Genomic DNA, 22,319 nt, shown 5'->3' with positions numbered 1-22,319 from the left:
AGAGAACCATCCCAACCCGACCCCTGCTCCATTCTTCCTTCCTCCTGTTAGCAGACAGGACATTATAGCAAATGCCCCTCACTGTGGAGAGAATGAGAAGGTGACCTTACATGCCCAGGTAAAAATGTAGGCACAGAAAAGCTCTGTAAAGACTTTAATGGTATGTCTCATGCTGGTTTCAGAAAGAACTTACAAAAACCAAAGCAACAAGCCGGGCAGTGGTGGCGCACGCCTTTAATCCCAGCACTTGGGAGGCAGAGGCAGGCGGATCTTTGTGAGTTCAAGGCCAGCCTGGTCTAGATGAGCGAGATCCAGGAAAGGCGCAAAGCTGCACAGAGAAACCCTGTCTCGAAAAACCTAAAAAAAAAAAAAAAAAACCAAAGCAACAAAAACCAAAATTCCAAACAGTAACCAAAAATATGAGCTGGGAGGTGAAGAGAGTAGAATTTTCAGAGATACATTATTATACTCCATATCCAGTTTTCAACAAAAATCATAAAGAATAAATAGAGAAGTGGGAAACTATGGGCCATTCAAAGGAAAAAGTCAAATAAAATTGTTCCTGAAAAGAGTCGATGGCAAATTGAATAGGTTCAGGTGTTAAGACAATGCTATCAAAGATGTTCACATAAACAATGACATTTAAACAAAATGGAAACCCAGCCGAGAGACAACCAACTCAGAAAAACAACAGCAGAACAAAAGAGTAACCCTGCACCAGATAGGAAAGACAATAACTGAAATGAAAATTCACTGGAAGATGAAAGACAGATCTGAACAGGCAGAATCGATTCAACACAGCTGAAGATAAAGCAATGGAAATAAATGGGTTTGTGCAATAGAAACAAAATATTAAAGTGAACAGAGACATTGGAACCTATGACATCACACTGACCACTGTATGCGCTGTGGAGAGTCCAAAAGAAGGAAAGAAAGAAAAAAGAAGGGAAGATAACGCTTGGGAAGTATGGTGTAGGGATTCCAGAATAAGACATCAGAGAGGAGGAAACAGTGAGAAATCAGCCAATGAATGAGAATGCCAGCAGGTAGGACCCAGAAAACTCATGCGCCTCATATCCTAAAGGTCAGGAAAAGAAAGAAACTTGAAGAAGGCATGATCAATTGTACACATAATCTCACAGTGGCTCTGACTGCATGCTCAAAACCTGCGTTAGGACCAAGCAAGACAAAAATCCCTATATGGACGGGGAGGGGCTCATGAAGTCCCACCTCCAGCTGAGTAACTATTGGCAACTGATGACTGATGGAGAAGGAAAGTCAGTTTTCTTCAGGAATGCAACCCCTGACAGGCTATCCATTCTACAGGAGATGGTCCCCCACCAATGCACACACAGGCAGCCTTAACTGGACTCAGTGTTTTGTTGGTGATGGTTTTGTCTTTGTTTTTCTAAAAAAGAGCACATGAAGTTGAGAGGGGAAAGCGATGGAGGTTAGGAAAGGTTTGAAGGGGAGGGAACGGGAATGCGTATTTACGTGTATGTATGAAATTTTCAAACAATAAAAAAAAAGTAGACATTGCTTAAAATGTTTCATTCTGTAGTTACTACTGAACTCTGTGCATTCCTAGAATTTTAACTGATTTTGCACAGAACTGAACACAAACCTCTAGTATACTTGTCAAATAACATCTATATATTTATAATTCTCCCAATTTCCCCAAAAACATAAGCTTTAATAAATATCATCTTTTGCTAGCACCTAACAGTGTCTGTATCAGAACATTCAATAATGTGCTTAAGTGGACACATGAATAAAAGATACCTAGAGGCTGGGGAGATGGCTGAGTAAAATGGCCCAGACAAGCAGGTCACCACAAAAATGCTAGGTGGGAGTGGTGACCTGCTTGTTTGGGTCCAGCACTTGGAGTATGGAGACAGGGGATCCCCAGATGAAGTTAGACTAGACATATGGGCAGCTCTGGACTCCACTGAAAGATTCTTCCTCAATAAGTATGTGGGAGAGCAACTGATGAAGACTTCTGGTATCAGTGACATGTAGGCCCACACACATGCGTGTGAACTTGCACACATGTGCACTCAATCACATGTGAACACCTAATTACCTTGGGGTCTTTCTCAAACCCTGGTGACAGAACACCTTACAAATGTACCATATTTTCCAGCACTGCTTCTCAGAACATGCCCCATATGAGGAAAATTTAGCACATAACACAGAGTAAATCCTCCAGTCTTTATTATGTAGATTCTTTTCTACAAACTTTTATGTACTTTAGACATGCTAACTTACGTACATTGTGATAATGCCATTTAGTTCAGGAACCTGAAAGGTTCTGTTAAACCAACCAATTTCCTTTTGTAGAGTAAGAGATGGTTTCTGATCGAACACATTTTAAAATTGAGGTCACTGAAAACTCAGTATCACTAAACATTTGTAAGGATTTCATGAAATAGAAGGTCTAAAATGAAAATGTTAAGAAGTTCTTTCTTACTGACAGCATTATCTCTGCAGTATTGATGCTGCACCCTGAGACACAGAAGCAGCAGTGACATGCTCAGGGGCAGGCTGCTGCAGGATCACTGGAGACTCCCCCTTCTGTACGCAGATACCACCATGCCACACGCCATCTAATTCTGTAGTCTAGTCACAAAATCCAATGGACTCACATTAGCTGGGAGGGATATGAGCCCTTGGTATGCCCGAAAAGCCAAATTTACTCTATTATCATTAATGATTTTCCCTAGAGCAGCTGTGTTGCTAGAAAATGGCGAAGGGAAGTGTAATTAAAGATGAGCAAAGTTTCTCCTGTCTTACTGTTTTTAATGACACACATATATATGTGTGAGATATTTGATTACACTGTGTAAACATATGTCACTCTGATTGGTTTAAGGAAAAGCTGAATGGCCAATAGCTAGGCAGGATTTCCAGGCACAGAGGACTCTGGGAAAAAGAAGGGTGCAGACTTGAGGAGATGCCAGGGATGCAGAGCAAGCTGTATGGGCATTACAAAGTAAAGGTAACCAAGCCACATAAAAGAACATAGATTAAAAGATATGGGTTAATTTAAGTTATAAGAGCTAGTTAGAAACAAGCCTAAGCTATCGGCCAAACTTTCATAATTAATAAGTCTCCGTGTTGTGATTTGGGAACTGGCTGGCAGGACAGAGAAAAACTCACTACAAATATATATGAATAAAAATCTATAAAAATTTCCCTGAGGAAAAAGAACTCATTTTTTAATAGTCAAATGTTGTTTTCAATGCATACAATTATATATAAATATATATATATTTTTTATAAACTTTAAATAATTCAGACTAATTCTAAAATAATTATAATAAAATATTTTTATACTTCTTATATTAACATTTCCCCTCCCCTGATTCTTCCCACACCTTCCCCACCTCCTTCTTCACCCAACATTATGTTCTTTTTCTTTTTTGTAAAAGAAAAAAAAACACAGCAAACAACCCTCCCAATAACACAAAAATGAAAATAAAAACAAACAAGCAAAACATTGATAAGACAAAAAAGCCCAAAATAAAGCAAAATGAAACAAAAAGTCCAAAAAACACCATTGAGTTTCTTTTGCATTGGCCGACTACTTCTAGGCATGGGGTCTACTCTGGAGTGTCATTGATATAAACAGTGAAAATCATTTGGAGAAAACTGATTTTCTCTTTGTCAGTGGGCACCAACTGCAGAGTGTTCCTTGGTTGGGGGTAGGAGCCTGTGTTCAGTTCCCCCTCTCACTGCTGGGACCCCATCAGGCTTGAACCAGTGTAGGTCTTGTATGCTCTGTCATGGTCTCTCTGAGTTCATATTTGTGTTGGTCCTGTTGTGTCTGGAAGATGCTGTGTTCTTGGAGTCATCCATCATCTCTGGTTCTTAGAATTTTTCTGCCTCTTCTTTAACGTAGTTGTGGTACTCGAGGGGAGTAGTCTGATGAATTCAGGACTGAGTGCTCCAAAGTCTCTCACTCTCTGCACATTGTCCACTTGTGGGCCTCTGTGTTAATTCCCATCTACTGCAAGGAGAAACTTCTCTGATGAGAGCCAAGGAAAGCACTGATCTGTTAGTAGAGCAGTATGTAATCAGGAACTACTTTATGACTATGTTCCTTTAGTGTAGCAGTTCTCAACCTGTGGGTCACAACCCCCACAGGGATGGCCTATTAGATATACTGTGTATCAGATATTTACACTATGACTCATAATAGTAGCAAAATCACAGTTACGAAGTAACAACAAAATAATTTAACAGCTAAATACTATCCCATGGTGCAAATGTACCACATTTCCATTATCTATTCATCAGGTGGTGGATATTTAGGCTGTTTCCAGTTCCTGGTTATTAGCAATAGAGCAGCAGTGAATGTGGCTGAACAAGTACCTCTGTAGTTGGACAAAAAGTCTTTCGGATATTTGCCTATAAGTGGTATAGATCTTGAGGTAGATCAAGCTCAGCTTTCTGAGGAATCACCACACCGATTTCCACAGTGGTCGTACCATTTCACAGTATGACCAGCAATTAATAAGTGGTCCCCCTTTCCCCACATCCTCGCCAGCATGTGCTACCATTTGCTTTATTATCTTGGCCATTCTGACAGGGGTAAGAAAAATCTTGAAACAGTTTTAATTTGCATTTCCCTCATGGCTAAGGATGCTGAACATTTCTTTAAGTGTTTCTTGGCCATTTGTGTTTCATCTTTTGAGAAGCTGTACCCCATTTTTAATTGGGTTATTTGAATTCTTGATGTTCAGAACTTTTCAGTTCTTCATATATTTTAGATACTCTCTCTCTACCAGATGTGTAACTGGTAAGGCTCTTTTCCCATTCTGCAGGCTGCTTCTTTGCCCAAAAGATGGTGCTGTTTGCCATACAGAAGTTTCTCAGCTTCGTGATGTCCCATTTATTAACTGTTGGTCTTAGCGCTGTGCTATCAGTGTCCTGGTCAGAGTGTCCCTTCTGTGACAATGAGTTCAAGTCCATTCTCCCCTTTCTCTTCTATCAGAGTCAGGGCATCTGGTCTTCTGCTGAGGTCCTTGATCCATCTGGAGTTGATTTTGTGCAGGGTGATGAGCATAGGTCTATTTCTTTCTTCTACATGTGGCCATCCAGTCTGATGAGCACCATTTGTTGAAGATGCTGTATTTTCTCCAGCATGTGTTTTTGGCTTCTTGATCAGAAATCAGATGTCCTTAGGTGTATGGACTGAATCTGTGTCTTCAATTCCATTCCACTACTCAATGTATCTGTTTTTAATGCCAGTACCATGTTGTTTTTATTGCTGTAGCTCTGTAGTACAACTTGAAACCTGTAATGATGAGACCTCCAGAAGTTCCTTTATTATTCAGGATTCTTTTTGTTAGCCTGTTTTTTGTTTTCTTTTTTGCGTGTGTGTATGTGTGTGTGTGTGTGTGTGTGTGTGTGTGTGTGTGTGTGTGTGTGTGTGTGTTTCTATATGAAGTTGAAGACTGTTCGATTTCTTTGAACTGTGTTGGAATTTTGATGGACATTGTGCTGAATCTGTAGATTGCGTTTGGTATCGTGGCTATTTTCACAATATTAATCCTCTCAATCCATGAGCATGGGAGCTCTTTCCATCTTCTGGTGTTTTCTTCAATTTCTTTCTTCAGTGTCTTAAAGTGTTTATTATACAAGTCTTTCAGGTGCTTGGCTAGTGTTATCCCAAGGTGGTTGTTGTTGTTTTAGGCTATTGTGAAAGGTACTTTTCCCTGATTTCTTTTTGTCACTCATATATAGAAAGGCTACTGATTTTTTTTTTGTGTTAATTTTGTATCCTGTTACTTTGCTGAAAGTGTTTATCAGCTGTACAAGTTTCCCGGTAGAGTTATTAGGATGTTTTATGTATAAAATCATATCATCTGTAAGTATATTATTTTGCTTATAGTTTTAAATAATCAGGCTACTTATAAAATAACTTTAAAATATCATCATGAAGAAAGTATTTATTAATACCTGACTATATAAAAACTTCATTAAGTCCTCAAAAGTGTTGTAATTATCCTCTCATTATGCAATGAGGATAAAGATGCACATCGAAGCTTATTTAGAAAAATGAATAAAGAAAAGAGTGTGTATACACAATAGAATAATGTTTAGTCTTTAAAAAGAAGGACACCTTGCCCCAGGAGACAGTACAGATGAACCTAAAGGATACAGCTAATTGAGGTAAGCCTGTCACATAAAGCCAAAGATGGCAGTATCCTACTGATATGAGACTTCTAAACAGTCAAATGCACAGCAGCAGAGACCAGAATGGTCCTTGCCAGAGTTTGGAGAGGGCACAGAGGGAGTTGATATTCAATGGCATAACATTTCAGTTATGCAAAAAGCAATCATAAATTCGTGAGAGAGGCTATTAAAGGAACTGTAGTTTATACAGTAAGGATCCCCTGAAGATTGTCCTGGTTTTCCTCAGCAAACACATGCACTGTTTGAAAATGATTCTGCTGTCTGACGTGTTTACTTTCAAGTTTCTTACACATCGTTATTTATGTGTGGGGAAAATGGATATGCCCTTACGGGTCACTTTCTGGGATTAACTGGAGAAATTGTTATGCTTGCTCACTGGCAAGGGAGACGCATTTGTCACCTAGCAAGAAGCTCCTGTTACCACCACCAAAAGACTTTATAGTTGGAACTTAAAACTGACAGTCTCTTCATTCACCAATGCAACAAACCTGTGAGCACACATAGAAATACAGTAGTCAGAGATTATGAATCATGTCATTGTTGGCTCTTGGTCAATACATGGTAACTGATATGTCCATAAGTTTGGTGTTATAACACTTTTAAAATTTGGTATGGTGTACATGCATGTATGTGTATAGGTGCATGTGTACATGTTTATATGTGTGTGCATGTCCATGTGTGTAGGAAGATCCAAGATTGATGTCAGAAGTCTTCCTTGATTGCTCTTTACCTTAGTCATTGAGGCAAGGTCTCTCACTGAACCCATAGCTAGAATACAGGCACCATAGTCTAGCCAGCTGATTTGCTCCAGGGATCCTATCTGTGCCTTCTGAAAATTGGAATGATTGGCAGACCACATGCACACCAACATTTACATGCTGGGGATAAGAACTCTCCATACAGAAGATAATGATGTTAGTACAGTGACTTATCTGCTGCGGGATGGTCTGTATGTCAAGTGTGTTGCTGATTGGTCAATAAATAAATCACTGATTGGCCAGTGGCCAGGCAGGAAGTATAGGTGGGACAAGGAGGAGAATAAAGCTGGGAAGTGGAAGGCTGAGAGAGAGAGACACTGCCAGCCACCATGATGACAAACAGCATGTGAAGATGCCGGTAAGCCACGAGCCATGTGGCAAGGTATAGATTTATAGAAATGGATTAATTTAAGCTGTAAGAACAGTTAGCAAGAAGCCTGCCATGGCCATACAGTTTGGAACCAATATAAGTCTCTGTGTTTACTTGGTTGGGTCTGAGTGGCTGTGGGACTGGCAGGTGACAGAGATTTGTCCTGACTGTGGGCCAGGCAGGAAAACTCTAGCTACAAGTTTTGTGCCAACAAAAATTTTAGAAAACTGACCTGCTAGCATATCCTGGCTGTAGCATATATAACCAAAAGGGGCGGCCCAGAAAGTCATTGGGAATTTGGAAGATTTACTTAACTATAGAACATCTTTAAAGTATTACAACTTAGAGAACCTAAAACAAAGATCTGGATAATGTAAAAACTTACCTGATATAAATAATCTTCAAATACAAAATAGTAATCATCGTTGCTTGCTGTCAGCTTCACATCCTAGAATTAAAAGTTGCAAAGCACTGAAAAATTACTCAAATGGATCTGCCTCTAACTCTAAAGAATACAACATTTGGAAATAATATTACAATGAATTTTATATATATGTGATGTTATAGAAATTTCCTGGTGAGATTTTATTCCTCTGACATACTTATTCAGCAAAATATGTACTACATTATTTGATTTCTAATTCCTTAAGGTTTCATTAATAACTCTTTATGATTTATTTCAGTTAATCTCCTCTTAGATGTCTTAAAGCTGTAAAAAAAAAAAAAAAACCAAACAGGATCCTAACTCCAACAATCATAACACTCTCTCTCCAGACTAAACTCCGTCTTCACCACTCACATCTAAGACACTTAGGCATTCCTTCAACTATCTCCTACGTGTGTGTCATTGGTTACCTGAGAATCATCACATACTCCTGGGAGGCTAATATCTGAGATTTCCTGCTCCATGAACTTCAGGGCTAGTTCATGTCATCCCTTGGATAGAATGTTGGTCCTTTCTTTAGCTACTTCTATGTAGATTTCCTGATCTGAGACTACTTAAAAACATTCTACTCTCCCATTGAGACTGAGGGCTCTCTCAGCTCTACCACCTTGATTCATACACACCTAGCTCCATCACAGGGTCTGACACCTAAGTGTCCAACACATATTTGATGACTCAATGATAAAATGAACAGAAACGAATTGCCTAATTGCAGTTCTCTGGGATGCAATGTATCATTACATAGGAGACCTCTCCAACAGCAAACCAACATCAGACCCCCTAGACGGTCTCTCAACAGTTTCTATGGTGAGTTGAACATGCTCATCATGTACTTCAGGGTGAAGAGCACAGACATTCCACCAGATCTGACTAAGAGTTTAATTCAGTTAAACCACTTCTAGCTACATAACTTTGGCTAGTTACTCCAAATCTAGGTCATTGTGCTTTGATAAGTGACCCCTAAAAGCCTATGTGTTAAAGGCTTAACCTCCCCCCACTTCATGTACTCTTGAGAAGTGCTAGAACTTTAAGTTCTGGTACCCAATGAGGGAAGTCCAGTTACTAAGAGGTGACTCTGAGGGGAATATGGACCCTGGTACCTATCTGTCCCTTTCCTTGTACCCTAGCTACCACGAGGCAAGTAGTTTTGCTCTACCTTGACTCTTGCCACGAGGTACTGACTTGCCAGACCCAAAAGCAATAGAGCTCCACAGCCATGAACTACACAGTAAGGTAAGCCTTTCCTTCTTCAAAATGAGTCTCCATGTCTGTAAATGGGTAGTTACTATGTTGCAGGATATTTGTACACTGTATGAAGATGCATTGCTGTGATTGGTGTAATAAAAGGCTGAACGGCCAATAGTTAGGCAGGAGAATATAGGCGGGACTTCCAGGCAGAGAGAGAACTCTGGAAAGAAGAAAGGTGGAGTCATCAGCCAGATGCCAAGGAAGCAGGATGAGAAAGTGTAGATTTTAAAAATATGGGTTAATTTAAGTTATAAGAACTAGTTAGGAACAACCCTAAGGTAAGGCCAAACTTTTATAATTGATAATAAGTCTCCATGTCATTATTTGCAGGCTGGCGGTCCCAACCATAAAGTACTGCCACATTACTACTTACTTCAAAAGGTGTGGCAAGTGCTTAGAATAACAACAGATTCTGAGCCAGTACTCAAAAAACTCTGAGTTGATCAAAAGCCCCTCCAGGTATATACTGACTATACCTTGAAGAACCTCTGCACCCAAAGGATGGTGATACTTTCGAACCCACCATATAATCATTTCAACAAGTACTGATTGGTTGATCAGGATGAAGTACACCAAAATCAAAACACAAACAAAGAAAACAAAGACAATGTTTATTTTTCAAGAAATCTACCATATTGGCTGGAGAGATGGCTCAGTGTTTAAGAGCACTGGTTGCTCTTCCAGAGCTCCTGAGTTCAATTCCCAGTACCCACAAGGGGGCTCACAACTGTCTATAACTATAGCTCTATGGGATCTGTTGCCCTCTTCTGGTGTACAGATATTCAAGAAGACAAAACCTCCATATACATAAAAAATAAATCTACCATATCAATGAAAAGAACAGATATGTAATAAAAATATGGGAAGAATCACAATGACAGATTAAAACAATCCATGACTATAGAGCTGAAACAGTCGAGGACATTCAACTAAACAGCTGAACCAAACAGAAGTCCAGGGCTCGATGGAATAAGTCCTGCATAACTCTGGAGAAAACTTGAAACTACAGAGTACAGGGAAAGAAATGGATCATTCGTATGACGTCGAGGTTCCATGGGTGGACATGAGAGTTGTACCTTCTCAGCAAAGGTGATACTGACTCAGTCAAAACTGGTCCTGGGGTTAAAACTATGTATTACAGTGGCACGTGGAGCCGCAAAGCTAATCCTCACTCTGTAACAGAGTCTTGTTCATTGTCATTTATTATTAGAGATGAATTAAGCTTTTCCCTTAGGGGTATGAGAGAAAAGAATGAGAAACACTGGTGTGACTGGCAGGCCAGAGGAAAGAGTAGAATAGAACTAGAGGCTCCAGACACAAGGCCAACTGTTGGGGAGGTGAGGGAACCCAGCACAGGTAGAAGAGTCCAAGTGTTCAGTTCCGGGAAGGTATTCAATACGACTTCCCACACAGTCCTAGAGAAGCAATCATCCCGGGGGAAATGTTTACATTTACAGTATAACTCCTGGCACCAACTACTCAATGTATCTCTACGATAAAACTTAAGATATACTTGGCCACATACTTCGAAGCTAAAAAATAAAGCGTTTGTTTTCTTTTTGTGGCTGAAGAGATGGTTCAGTGGTCAGTACAGTAGTACTGCTCTTTCAGAAGACTCAAGTTTTCCCACTTCAGACAGCTCACAACCATCTGTACCTCAGGGGCACCTGCATTCATGTGCACACTTCCACATGAAGACATATACACATAATTTAAAATAGCTTTATTACAAAGAAAATATACATCTAAGCCCTAAATAATCATGAGACAAACAGGATTACAATACTACAGTCTTGTTTTAATTTTAGCTGTTTTTCCATTCTCTTTGTGTGGAATGGAAAAACAGACTTGAATTTAAGATGAGCAATGTTTTTTCTCTTCATAAAAACATGGAGTGACTGGGAAAAGAACCCAAGAACAACTCCCTAGAGAAGAAGATCACAGTGTCTGCAGCTTGGGTCAGGTATTTCCTCCCTTCCTTCCTTCCTTCCTTCCTTCCTTCCTTCCTCCCTCCCTTCCTTTCTGCTTTCCTTTCCTTTTTTTTTTTTTTTTTTGAGACAAGGTCTCAGGAAGCCCAGGTTAGTTTCAAAGTCACTATGAATCCAAGCATGACCTTGAACTCCTGGTCCTCCTTTCTCTGCCCTCAGGTACAGGGATCCTAGATATGTACTATCACACAGCCACTCCAATTATTTTTCAAGTTTAATATGTACTTTTGCCCACAGTTCAAGCCCTGCAGAGAGAAAACTCTTCACTGTAAATGCTACTGATGAAATGGAAAAACAATGGATACTTATACTTACTTTATAAATTAGACTGTCCACCAAAAGGTCATGCTGTATCACATTGGTCTTAAGTTGCTCATAATACAGGATGTCCTATATTTGAAAGTAAAATACACAAAAATTTAATGTTTATAAGGTCAGCCTCAAACCTTAATAAACAATAGTCAATAATAAAATTATAACCATTAAGAGATAGGGACTCGCCGGGCGGTGGTGGCGCACGCCTTTAATCCCAGCACTCGGGAGGCAGAGCCAGGTGGATCTCTGTGAGTTCGAGGCCAGCCTGGGCTACCAAGTGAGTCCCAGGAAAGGCGCAAAGCTACACAGAGAAACCCTGTCTCAAAAAACAAAAAAAAAAAAAAAAAAAGAGATAGGGACTCTTTTATTCATTACTACATAATGATAGCTAAGTAACAGTAGATGTTTAATAATACACCCATTTCCAATACTGGTATCTAGTGGGTATTCACTCAATATTTACTACTAATAAATACAATATTTATGAACTAGGTGCATCTTACAATTCCTTTAACAAAGTGAAATGGATCAGTGAGAACTATCTCCACTCACATTTGAGGAGCTTAGGTCCAGAGAGAACGATAACTCGCTGTCCAAAGCCACAGACTGGTCACTGTCATGGCTCTACAGTTGGGCAGGACTACTGTGAATACTATGAGAGCTGGTCCTCAGGAGAAGGCTTCCAGGTCAAGTCCTCTAAGTCTCGTATATCACAATTTTAAACTCATGCCCCTATAAATGGAGACTCAGGCTGTCTCTAGGTAGTTTGTCCTGATGCATACTGCTACAATAAACACCCTTCCTGCACTGTGCTTTCCTGTGTGCAGGATAAATAGGCAAAGCAGAGCTGGAGGGTGAAAACTATACTCATCTTACGTCAGCATATGGACTGCCTGACCACTTCCCAAGAACAATACCAATCCAAATTTCCCCCAGCAAAATGAGGTGCCATTGTGTCTACACCTTTATCTCAGAAATGATATTTCATTGTTGTGTTCATGGGTGCTTTTTCAACCAAAAACCTGACGAGTTTCCCGCTGTTTCCTGGCCACTTGGATTTCCATAGCAGGGATTCGCCCTTCCCAGTTGTATCTGCCTGTCCTGTAGGTGGTCTTTTCCTAGAGTGTGTCAGCCTCTTCATTTAAGAAGGAAAACTGACCTCCTGTCATTATGCTGTAAGCACTTTTCTTCAAAGTACCATGTTCCTTGAATTTTATGGTAAACCCTGACAATTCCCTAAGTGTTCTTTATGGCTTTGGGTTTTCTTGCATTAGGACAGGCTTCCATATCACATGTTCATACAAATAGTTTTCACTCAAATATCTGTACATTTCCTCGATCTTATTATTGTGTCTTGTATCAAGAGGTCTTACTGTTCTCTGCCAGTGTAACGTCAGCATTCTCAACTGAAGTAAAATTACAGAGCAAGAGTTATCTATTAAGTCACTACTCCATTTTCCTTAACAGTGGATCTGGTCATTCTTAGACACTTAACCTCCATAAAAACCTTAAGGTAACTACACCCAGTTAAAAATAGCAGAAATTTACCCAGTATTTGTTTAGAAAAGAAGGGATGTTTTATGATGCTAAGGCATCCCATTAAGAATACGATGGAGATCTTTGTCGTGTAAGGCAAATCCACAAGCTTTTATGGGCTTCAGAGAACGATGGCAGCACCTTTTCTGTAGGGCTGCTGTGGGGAAAATGGAAACATACCGTAAGCTCAGAACAGTGCCGGGCGGGTTACTGTTCTGCCTTTTGTGTGCACTGTTTTCCTCAGATGGGCTCCAAGGCTCTCCTGCTCTCCACATTAAATGTTTTCATGTTCCTGCTATTATAAACCAGGTGTTTCTCACTTCTGTATTTCAAGTTGATAATATGGATAAAAGAAGCCAGGCAGTGGTGGCGCATGCCTTTAATCCCAGCACTCGGGAGGCAGAGGCAGGCGGATCTCTGTGAGTTCGAGGCCTACAGAGCAAGGTCCAGGACAGGCACCAAAACTACACAGAGAAACCCTGTCTTGGAAAAACAAAAATATGGATAAAAGCAACTAATTTTTAAATATTTTATATTATGTCTTATTAAAATATTTTATAGTAAATTTTTAGTCTTCTAGGTACTCAACCATGATCATAATCATCTCTGGAGAATATGACGGTGTGTCTTCTTCCTCCAGTTATAAACCTGCTCATATTCCTGGCTGACAACATTGCCTAGAACCTGAACAACAATGCTGTGTAAGCAGTGGTGCTACTGCAGCCTTCTGCTGGTTCTAACCAGAAGAATGGGAGAACTGCTCTTCAGCTTACACTCCGATGGCGTGTAGGAACAGTCTCAGGTTTCAGTACTTTCATTTCAAGATTTGATTCGAAAGGGCTGTTGGATGTCACCTAGGCTATATGGCACCCACGGTGACTTTTCTCTATGAATATGCTGATGTCTGGGATTTGAAGGCCCAGGGCCACCCATCACTCAGTACCCTGCCAGCGTGAATTCAGTTGATCCAAGCTGGACAGGACAGGCTTTCTTTCCCTCCCGTGGTGACTGTCTACAGTGTATGTGTAGCCAAAGACGACCATTCCTGTCGGAGGGGGACAGCTCTGCAGCTGAGAATTATCAGTGAGATACTGATTTTATCCTAGGACTTTTATATCTCCCATAGAAAGCAGAGAGAAACACAGTCCTGGTGACATCTGAAAAAATAGTGCTTAAGAAAAGAAAGGTTCAGTGAGTTTACACTATTAATATTTATTTTAATTTGTTGTTTAAAAATTTTTGTTCATACATATGCTAACATAATAAATAAATAAAATAAAATCAATTATAGGAATTAATTCCTTGGGTAATAAACACTGGATAATTTATCTGCATTATTATTTATGAATTATAAATGCTCACAGAGAACTTCACTTTAATTGCTATACTCAACATTATTTATTTTCAATTGTACTTATAATGCTATTTATTATCAATTAATTCATGCTTTTCCTGGCCATTGCTAGAAAAGTAATAAATATCTTAATAAGAGTAATTAATATACTAATTTTAGGATCAAATATTTCTATAAAGAAATATGTATTTAAAAGCATTGAATAAAATTTTAAACACAAAGAAAAATTTTACTGGGCCCAATTACTCAAAATGTCAACAATCCCATAAATATATTTATATAGTAATCTCGTGATTTAGTTGAACTGGCTAAAATTCAGACAAGCAATGAAATATTGTGCAACAAATACAAAATGCTGGGTGACTGAGTGAAAACAAGGTCATGTTGGTTCAGAAACTCATCTGTCCATAAAATTTCAAAATCACAGGCTAGATATCTAAGATACTTTATAAAACAAGTTCACATTCTTTTCACTATGTAGTTAAAATATATTGGTTTCTTCTAATAAACAAATGGAGAAGTTTCTATAGCCTTCATAAAATGATGATAACCATAGCACCTTCACATTGATTTTAGTACCAATTAGCATACAAAATAAACTATAATAATTTATTGATACTGCCATGTACCAAAGCTTCTGTGTACACAAGAAATAATTATACAATTAAATACCTTTGTACTTTGCTTTTAATTATTTTTTATGTCATATGACTCAGCTAAACAAATGTTTAACCTTTAGCATATTTTATTTAAAATTGTTTGGACATTTAATAGTCTATCTTTTGGAGATAGAGCTAGGGAAAGAATCTAGATAGACAAGTTATCTTCACAAAACTATAAGTTAAACTAAGACTTAAAAGAATTTAAAAAAAAATTATGTGTATGGGTGTTTGCATGCATTTATGCTTTTGTACAATGTATGTGCCCATGGAGGCCATGGGATCCCTTGGGACTGGGGTTACAGATGGTTTTGTGAGCCACTATATGGGCTCTGAGAATCAAACTTCAGTCCTCTGGGAGAGCATCCAGTGCTCTTAACTGCTGAGCCATCTCTCCAATCCCAAGACTATTTTGTAAATTGTGATTTAGGCACAAGCTCAGATAAATTTCTTGGAAGGTGAGGTGAGCTACCCTATTCTAGAATTACCATTGTGCAATGTGTTTTCTTATAATGCAGATCATCATATACATTATAGTCCATCATTTACTCAAAATTATATTGTTCAATAGTAAACTAAAGGTAAGTGCTATTTTCCACACTATTTTAGTTCCTCAAGATTTAAAAACATCTACTAAACCAGTCTGAAGGCTCTCGGCTGCCTCAGAGCAGTACGAGAGGAAGAGGAAACTATCCATGGCCCTCCAAGAAGCCCTACTCTCCATGAAAATAGAAAAAAAATAGAAAAAGGCAAATTTTAAAAAAGGGTAAATTAAAAGGAAGATTTAGATTATTCCAAGGACGAAATAGTCAAAAGTATTAAGTACAGCAGCTACAAGAATTAAAGTATGTTCCCTGCTCCTTGGCAATTTGTGTAGGGCATTTGCTGCTATGTAGTGGGGATAGATACTAGACTATGGCAGATTGATTATTTATTTAATTAATTTATTAATTATTAGTTAATGTAAGTGATTAATGAAATTCAGGACAACACAGACTTTTGTCTAAGATGCAGCTTTGAAAGGAAAGAGGAATAGGGAGACAGCTAGAAAAGACACAGAATCTACAATCTGCTTTTATTCTTAGAACAGAGAGGATGTGAACTGCCTGGCCAGGCTCAAGCCTGCAGGGCTATGCCGAGGGACGGATGCACCGAGACACAACTCTTTTTTTCCGTAGAGTTTGCTCATCACGCTTGAACAACACTCTCTAAGAACGTGATGGCCATAAGCCTAGTCATACTAATTCTCCATGAACATGCCTGTCATTAGACGGCTCAAAATTCAATAAGTTGGGGTCTGGAGTGATAGCTCAGCAATTAGGAGCACTGGCTACTCTTCCAGAGGACTCTGGTTCAATCCCCAGGCTATAAACTCCAGCCAGGGAATCCAGTGCTTTCTTTCGGCCTCAGAGGGCACTGCATGTATGTGATGCACACACATCATACATGCAGACAAAACACCCATTCACACACAGAATTTTAAAAATAATAAAAAGCTTTTAATTAAATTAGGATCCAGTAATTCAACACATATTTCTTGGTCACCTTTTATGGGCTAGATATGTTTTGTTTTTGTTTTTTGTGTTTTTGCCACAGCACTCAGAATAGACAGTACTCAGAAAATATTTGTTGATTAAATAACTAGTGAGAAAGTTCTAATGTAAGTGTGGGTGTCAGGCAGGCTTTCTGGAGAAAGGGGACATAACAGGCATACACAACCTGTAATAGGGGGAGATTTTGTCTGTTTGTTTGTTTGGTATATGGGACATATGAAAAGATCAGAGAGAAATAAGGTGTGCTAAGGAATCTTAAAGAAGAGGTTTAAAATGTTTTAAGCAAAAGAGCAGTGGTCACACATGCCTTTAATCCTAGCACTAGGGAGGCAAAGGCAGACAGATCTCTGAGTTTGTGTCCAATCTGGTCTACAGAGTGAGTTCTAAGACAGCCAGGGCTACACAGAGAAACCATCTGGAAAAACTAAAAGGGGCAGGGGTGGGGGTCAGAAATAGCAGATGTTAATATTAGAGAAAGGATGTTTGAAAGATTTGTAGGGAACAAGGCTACATGCAGGACAAAAAGATAATATTTGGAAATGGAATGGTAGAAACATGTACAGAGAGAAATACATGAATTTCAAATATATGGAGGAACTGAGTCAGGAAGGAATTAGAGATGAATATGTTATGAGATTCGGGTAGAAAGAAGAGAATGGCACTAGCCTTTCATCTGGGGCGTTTTGAAGACAGTGGTACAAAACAAAGACTTCAGGAGGAACTGAGACATCCTGAGCTCGAGGTGCTTTGGAGACATTCATGTGCATCAGTGCACTGGGCAGCCCTGTCTGAACCTCAAGAAAGAGACCCGGCAGACCGTCCCCCTGAGACAACTGCAGCGGGAGCTGGAGGAGCTAAGGAGGGTGATTACGCGTACAAATGACAAGAGCCACACCACCGAAAGCTTAAAACCCATGTGGAGAAGGGGGTCAGGGTCAGGGCACCGCTCAGGAAGTCTGAAGTACTGGGTTTAATGCCCAGCACCCCAACACCACGCCACTAGAAAACCTTAGAGAAGTGTTGTTTCATCAATGAGCAAAATAGAGAAAAGATTTTGTTTTTAGTTAGCAAACTTGATATTAAGCATATTTAAAATATGAACAACATTCACTAAATACATTTTGTGTGTATAAATGATCATATACAAACAATCCTTTAAAACATATCACTTATTTTCTTGAAAAACAAAAAAATCAAAGTTAAATAATTTTCTATTGAATGTACTACATTAACTAACAGGAATTAAAAGTATTATGCTCAAGGTCTTTGCACTAAAACAAAAAAATTAAATATCTCAATAAAATTTTACTTTAGAATAGCTTTCATTTACTGGAAACATTCAAGGATAGTACAATGAGTTAAACCAAACTTCTAAAGAATAGATTTAGAGGAGTAAAATTTGAATGTTCTGCCTATGTGTCTAAACTTTCAACTATGACTGTAACTAGATACACAGTTTAAGGGATAGAAAATTAATTCAGCAAAAAGGACCCTCCCTTTCCTTTCCCTACCCACCCTTGATGCATCACCTGTAACAGTTATTTTGAAACTTCTGTACTCGAGTGTTTTTCTGAAAATACTATTTTCTAATTATAAATGTTAGTTAGATTTGGCATTTAAATTTAAATTTTTAAATGGCTACAACTTCAAAATTCAAATGTAAAAATCATATTAGAACACTTTCAAAAAACAATCATTATCTGTCATTATTAAGGTAATATTTTTTGGAAAATCCTAAATTTGGTTGTGAAAAGGTAGCATTTCCTTTGCACAGAGAACAGGATTTGTTTGACTCCACAGCAGTTGAGGGTGGCATGTTACTTGGAAACTTAAATCCAGTGAAGAATTATGTTTTCTAGAAAATCACACAAACAGAAAAATGTCTGTTTTGTAAACAATTCTCTCCAAAGTGTTACAAAAGACAGCAATATCTCACGCTGTAAAACTGCTCTGCAGCAAATCCCAAGCTTTCTTCTTTCAAATAAAAGATACGGACAGTGCTGTTCACAGAGGGAGACTTGAAACACACACACACACACACACACACACACACACACACACACACACACACACACCATACATAGATATACATACACACTTCACATAATTTGCAAAGGTTAGAAATGTAGTTTTTATAACAAACATTAATGTCTTATTTTGTTATCAGAACTATTCATTACAATTAATCTGTAACATAATTACAAGTAATACTAATTATTATGACTACTGCCATTAGTGGCAAACACTGGTGTCCATTATTACATAATAGACATACATGTTACTTTCTGGATATTTATCACCAATCTGTGACATAAATATTATTACCTATATTTATGTACAGGTTAACTTAAGCTTAAAGAAATTGAAGCAATTTGCTCAGTGATATGTCTTCAGTAAGTTAGGGAACTCTGAGTTTAAACCAGGTTTATATAATCATAGAACTTGTTGTACTATTGGTGCTACAATGATTACAAATCTTTAAATGGGTGAATTTACAAATATATATATAACCACTATACATAGGTAACTACATATGTGCACACAGTAAGAATATTCCAGAAGTCAATGTCTTACGCATGTTTTCATTATGAAGTCTATGACCTGGGCTGGGGATATAACTCAGTTGGCAGAGAGCTGGCTTTGCAGGCATGAAGCCCTAGGCTCTATCCCCAGCATCAGAAAACAAAACATCCACGGTCTGTCTGTTAGTGATTTTGTCACTTCCTTTAACATTCATTGCATTTCCTGGAAAAATGATCGTCTTTTGGAAAAATGATATTTGTACATTATGTCAAATTTTAGAACCATAGGGATAGCACACACTTCAAAGGGAATCATAAATCCAAGTGTACTTGTGCATGCCTATAATCCCAGCACTTTCAGAAGCAGAGACAAGAGCATTGGGAGTTCAAGGCCAGCCTCAGCTACCTAAATGAGTTTTAAAGCAATACATGAAAGCCTACCTCAAAAAACCAACCAAATAAATCAAAAAATCACAGAGAATTCACTTACTCGTTCCCAGTTGGTTTTCTGCATTACTTGCTATTGTAACGTCCCACTCTGTCACATCTTCGCTGACCTGAGTTCTTAAGATTTTGCTTCTTGTTTTATTACACATATACAGGATCACGGTATTTAAAAGTGTCTGTTGAGCATACTGATCAAGTTTGGTGTTAAATCCTGCCTTACCTTAAAACAACTGTGATTCTGGGACTGAAAAGCAGGGTGAAGAACAAACTACGTGGCAGCTTTTCTGCTTTGAAAAACCAATATTTAGAAAACAAACTTAACAACTAAATTTGATCCCTCTGTTTGCTTCTTACCTCGGGTTGACTGGAGATATTCAAAATGAGCGCCCAGAGCTCAGCTCTCAGTGCCGTGGGACTTCCTTGTCGGATGTACTGCTGGGCAGCAGCGCTATCCTGCTGCCCTAGAACTGTCAAATGCATGTGATAATCCTGTTAGAAAATTCCCAGTGCCGGGAGCGTCTCAGACATCTTTCATTATAAATCTTTCGGGAAGCAAAACGTCAGCCTCTGTATGTGACCTCACAGATCTATCTTTTTCTTCCTTCACTCTCTGGGTTTTGAGACGGCCCTACTACAGACCAAAAGTTCCAAGTCTTAATCTCCCTTAGCTTCTCCTCAGCCAATCAAAGCTTTCAGGGTTGAAACCTTTAGATCACTGTGCTTTTCCACAGCTCCACAGATCTGCAACTACTACCGAGACTGGTGTCTGGCCACTATGACCACTAAGAGCCTCATCTTCAGAACCCGTAATTTTCACGAATGTATGCTACCAAGTCATGGAGCTTCTGTTACTTGGAAGCAGCACTGTACACGCAGTATCCTGCCCAAGAATAATGTGTAAGAATGTTAAGACACCCATTCTACCAAATAACTTCTTAGCTCTGAAAATTTTTTTTAAAAAAGGTCAGATTGGAAAAGAAATGCAAAGCAGACTAAGAAGCTTGCAACAAAATTATCATTAAGCACCCATATAAAAAAATCAGTACAGTATCATTTTGCTTTCATTTTTATTTTCTTTAATTAAAATATGAACTATTCAACCTGAAAATAAAAAGCCCACAAAATAAAAGCAAACAAACAAAATATGAGACCACCATGCACCCAATATTTATCTAACAGTATCATTTTCTTGTTTCCTTTTAAAGGGAAGAGGAAATTTTCTACTAAAAAAAAAGACATGATGACAAGAGACACGGAGAGTATAATAATTTTAAAAGAACATTCTTTATCTGAATGTTTAATGAAAGAGGCCAAGCCTACAAAAGAAGTCTTTGAAATTAAAATGACTTTGAAAAGCTGAAGTAGGGACATTGGTACATGAAATAATTGTCATAGACGGTTCAGTCTGACACACAGCCTTCTTACCTCCAAGACAGTAAAGGATTTATGGAAACAAGAAAAAGAGAGCCCAAAAGATGGGCAGTTGTTCCCCAGGATATGGAGACCTGCTACGCTTATTAAGCCTTATCATTGTGAGCCGTCAGCAGGATTTAAGAGCTCCATCCTCTCCTGATGCAGGAGCATGCCCTCATTAGCGCTAATGAGAGGTGTGTGGGTGCATTAAAGAGGAAGCTGCCTCCTTGATTGTGAGATGAAATTCTGCTGTAGAGTGCTTGCCTCTCATGTGGCTGACGAATGTGGGTCTGCATTTCCTGTTCAGGGAGCCAGCTGTGTGCTTAATTTCCTAAGGCAGCTAAAACCCTGCATTTGCTTCTAAATAAAGATTCCCGTTAGATTACCTGCTCGGTTAAATATTATGACTCCGGCGCTCCACTTTATAGAGAATAAATTTCAACTGAGACTATTTCATGGGAACCGTTACCTAGAACTCTCTCAATTTTTTTTTTATAGATTTTAATAAATGTGACTACACTTACCTTTTTGCCCAATACGCACATGCTCATTTTCAAAAAGTTCTAAAAATATTAAGAGAAAATAAAATTATTAGACACAAACATGTTCAATTACATTTAGAGTAAGAAGTATTTTCCCCATTACTGGTACTTAATTATTTTTAAAGTTGGATAACTATGCAGAAAATGTAAGAATGTATTTGTTTATTTATCTGTCTGTTTGTTTATTTAATTGAGACAGATTATTGCTGCCCAGGCTGGTCTTCCTCTCACTAACAGTCTGGGGAGGCCTCAAGCTCTCAACCCGGTTGTCTCAGCCTTTGTTCAAGGCACACACTACCACACTGGCTCTGAACACTGGAATAAGCAGCCTAAATGCAGAAAGCCTTTACCTAAGTTGTTAAAAGTGAGTTCGTGCATTTAAGTGGGGAACAAAAATGGACAAACTAAGTTTTCTTTTGTTAAAACAGAATATATTCTTATTCAAAAATATTTCTGTACATCCAGAAAAAAATTCAAAGAGAGATTGGTTTTAACTATCATTCCAGTGGCTGGAGAGATGGCTCAGGGCTAAGAGCTGTGGCTGCTCACTCAGGAGGACCCGAGACCAGCTCACAGCGCTCATGTTGGCTGCTCACAAGCCCCTGCAAACTCCAGCTCCAAGGGATTTAGCGCCTGCTCTGGTTCTGTGGGCACCCTCTCACACACAATCACACAACTGCACAGACACATACACACAGAAGTACACATTCACACACCGCATAAATAATACAAAATAACTTTTAAAAAATAAAGAAAAATTTCTCTGAACTAAAAACCCAGCCACCTTGCTAACAGCTTCATTTATAGTCTTAGTTCCACTCCAGCTGAGCATCAAAGGTTATCTAAGCACAGCCTGTCTCTTGTAGGGAGAAGCTCTGCCTCATGAATGCTATGCAAAAACTTTCACTGGAACAGTTGCTCTTTAAAAACTATCAGTCATAATGCAAACAGACTCATTAACTACGACA

At 38.7% G+C, this 22,319-nt stretch overlaps 1 protein-coding gene across 3 annotated transcripts in view; it reads right to left on the bottom strand.

Annotated features, from left to right (window-relative positions):
• Window positions 1-22,319, bottom strand: part of Tbc1d19 (TBC1 domain family member 19) — a 116,401-nt gene that overhangs the window by 52,665 nt on the left and 41,417 nt on the right. For all 3 annotated transcript variants that reach the window (XM_052734946.1, XM_052734945.1, XM_052734947.1), the window contains 4 exons: window positions 21,334-21,372; window positions 19,751-19,863; window positions 11,326-11,400; window positions 7,715-7,777 (listed from right to left, as the gene is read on the bottom strand). In XM_052734946.1, the coding sequence (XP_052590906.1) occupies window positions 7,715-7,777; window positions 11,326-11,400; window positions 19,751-19,863; window positions 21,334-21,372 (290 nt within the window). The remainder of the gene's footprint in view (window positions 1-7,714; window positions 7,778-11,325; window positions 11,401-19,750; window positions 19,864-21,333; window positions 21,373-22,319) is intronic.

This window comes from Peromyscus californicus, unplaced genomic scaffold (genome assembly GCF_007827085.1).
Source record: "Peromyscus californicus insignis strain IS unplaced genomic scaffold, ASM782708v3 Scaffold_13__1_contigs__length_99412109, whole genome shotgun sequence".
Taxonomy (NCBI): Eukaryota; Metazoa; Chordata; class Mammalia; order Rodentia; family Cricetidae; genus Peromyscus; species Peromyscus californicus.
The sequence above is the reverse complement of the archived record's forward strand: the minus strand, read 5'-3'. Positions and strand labels throughout refer to the sequence as shown.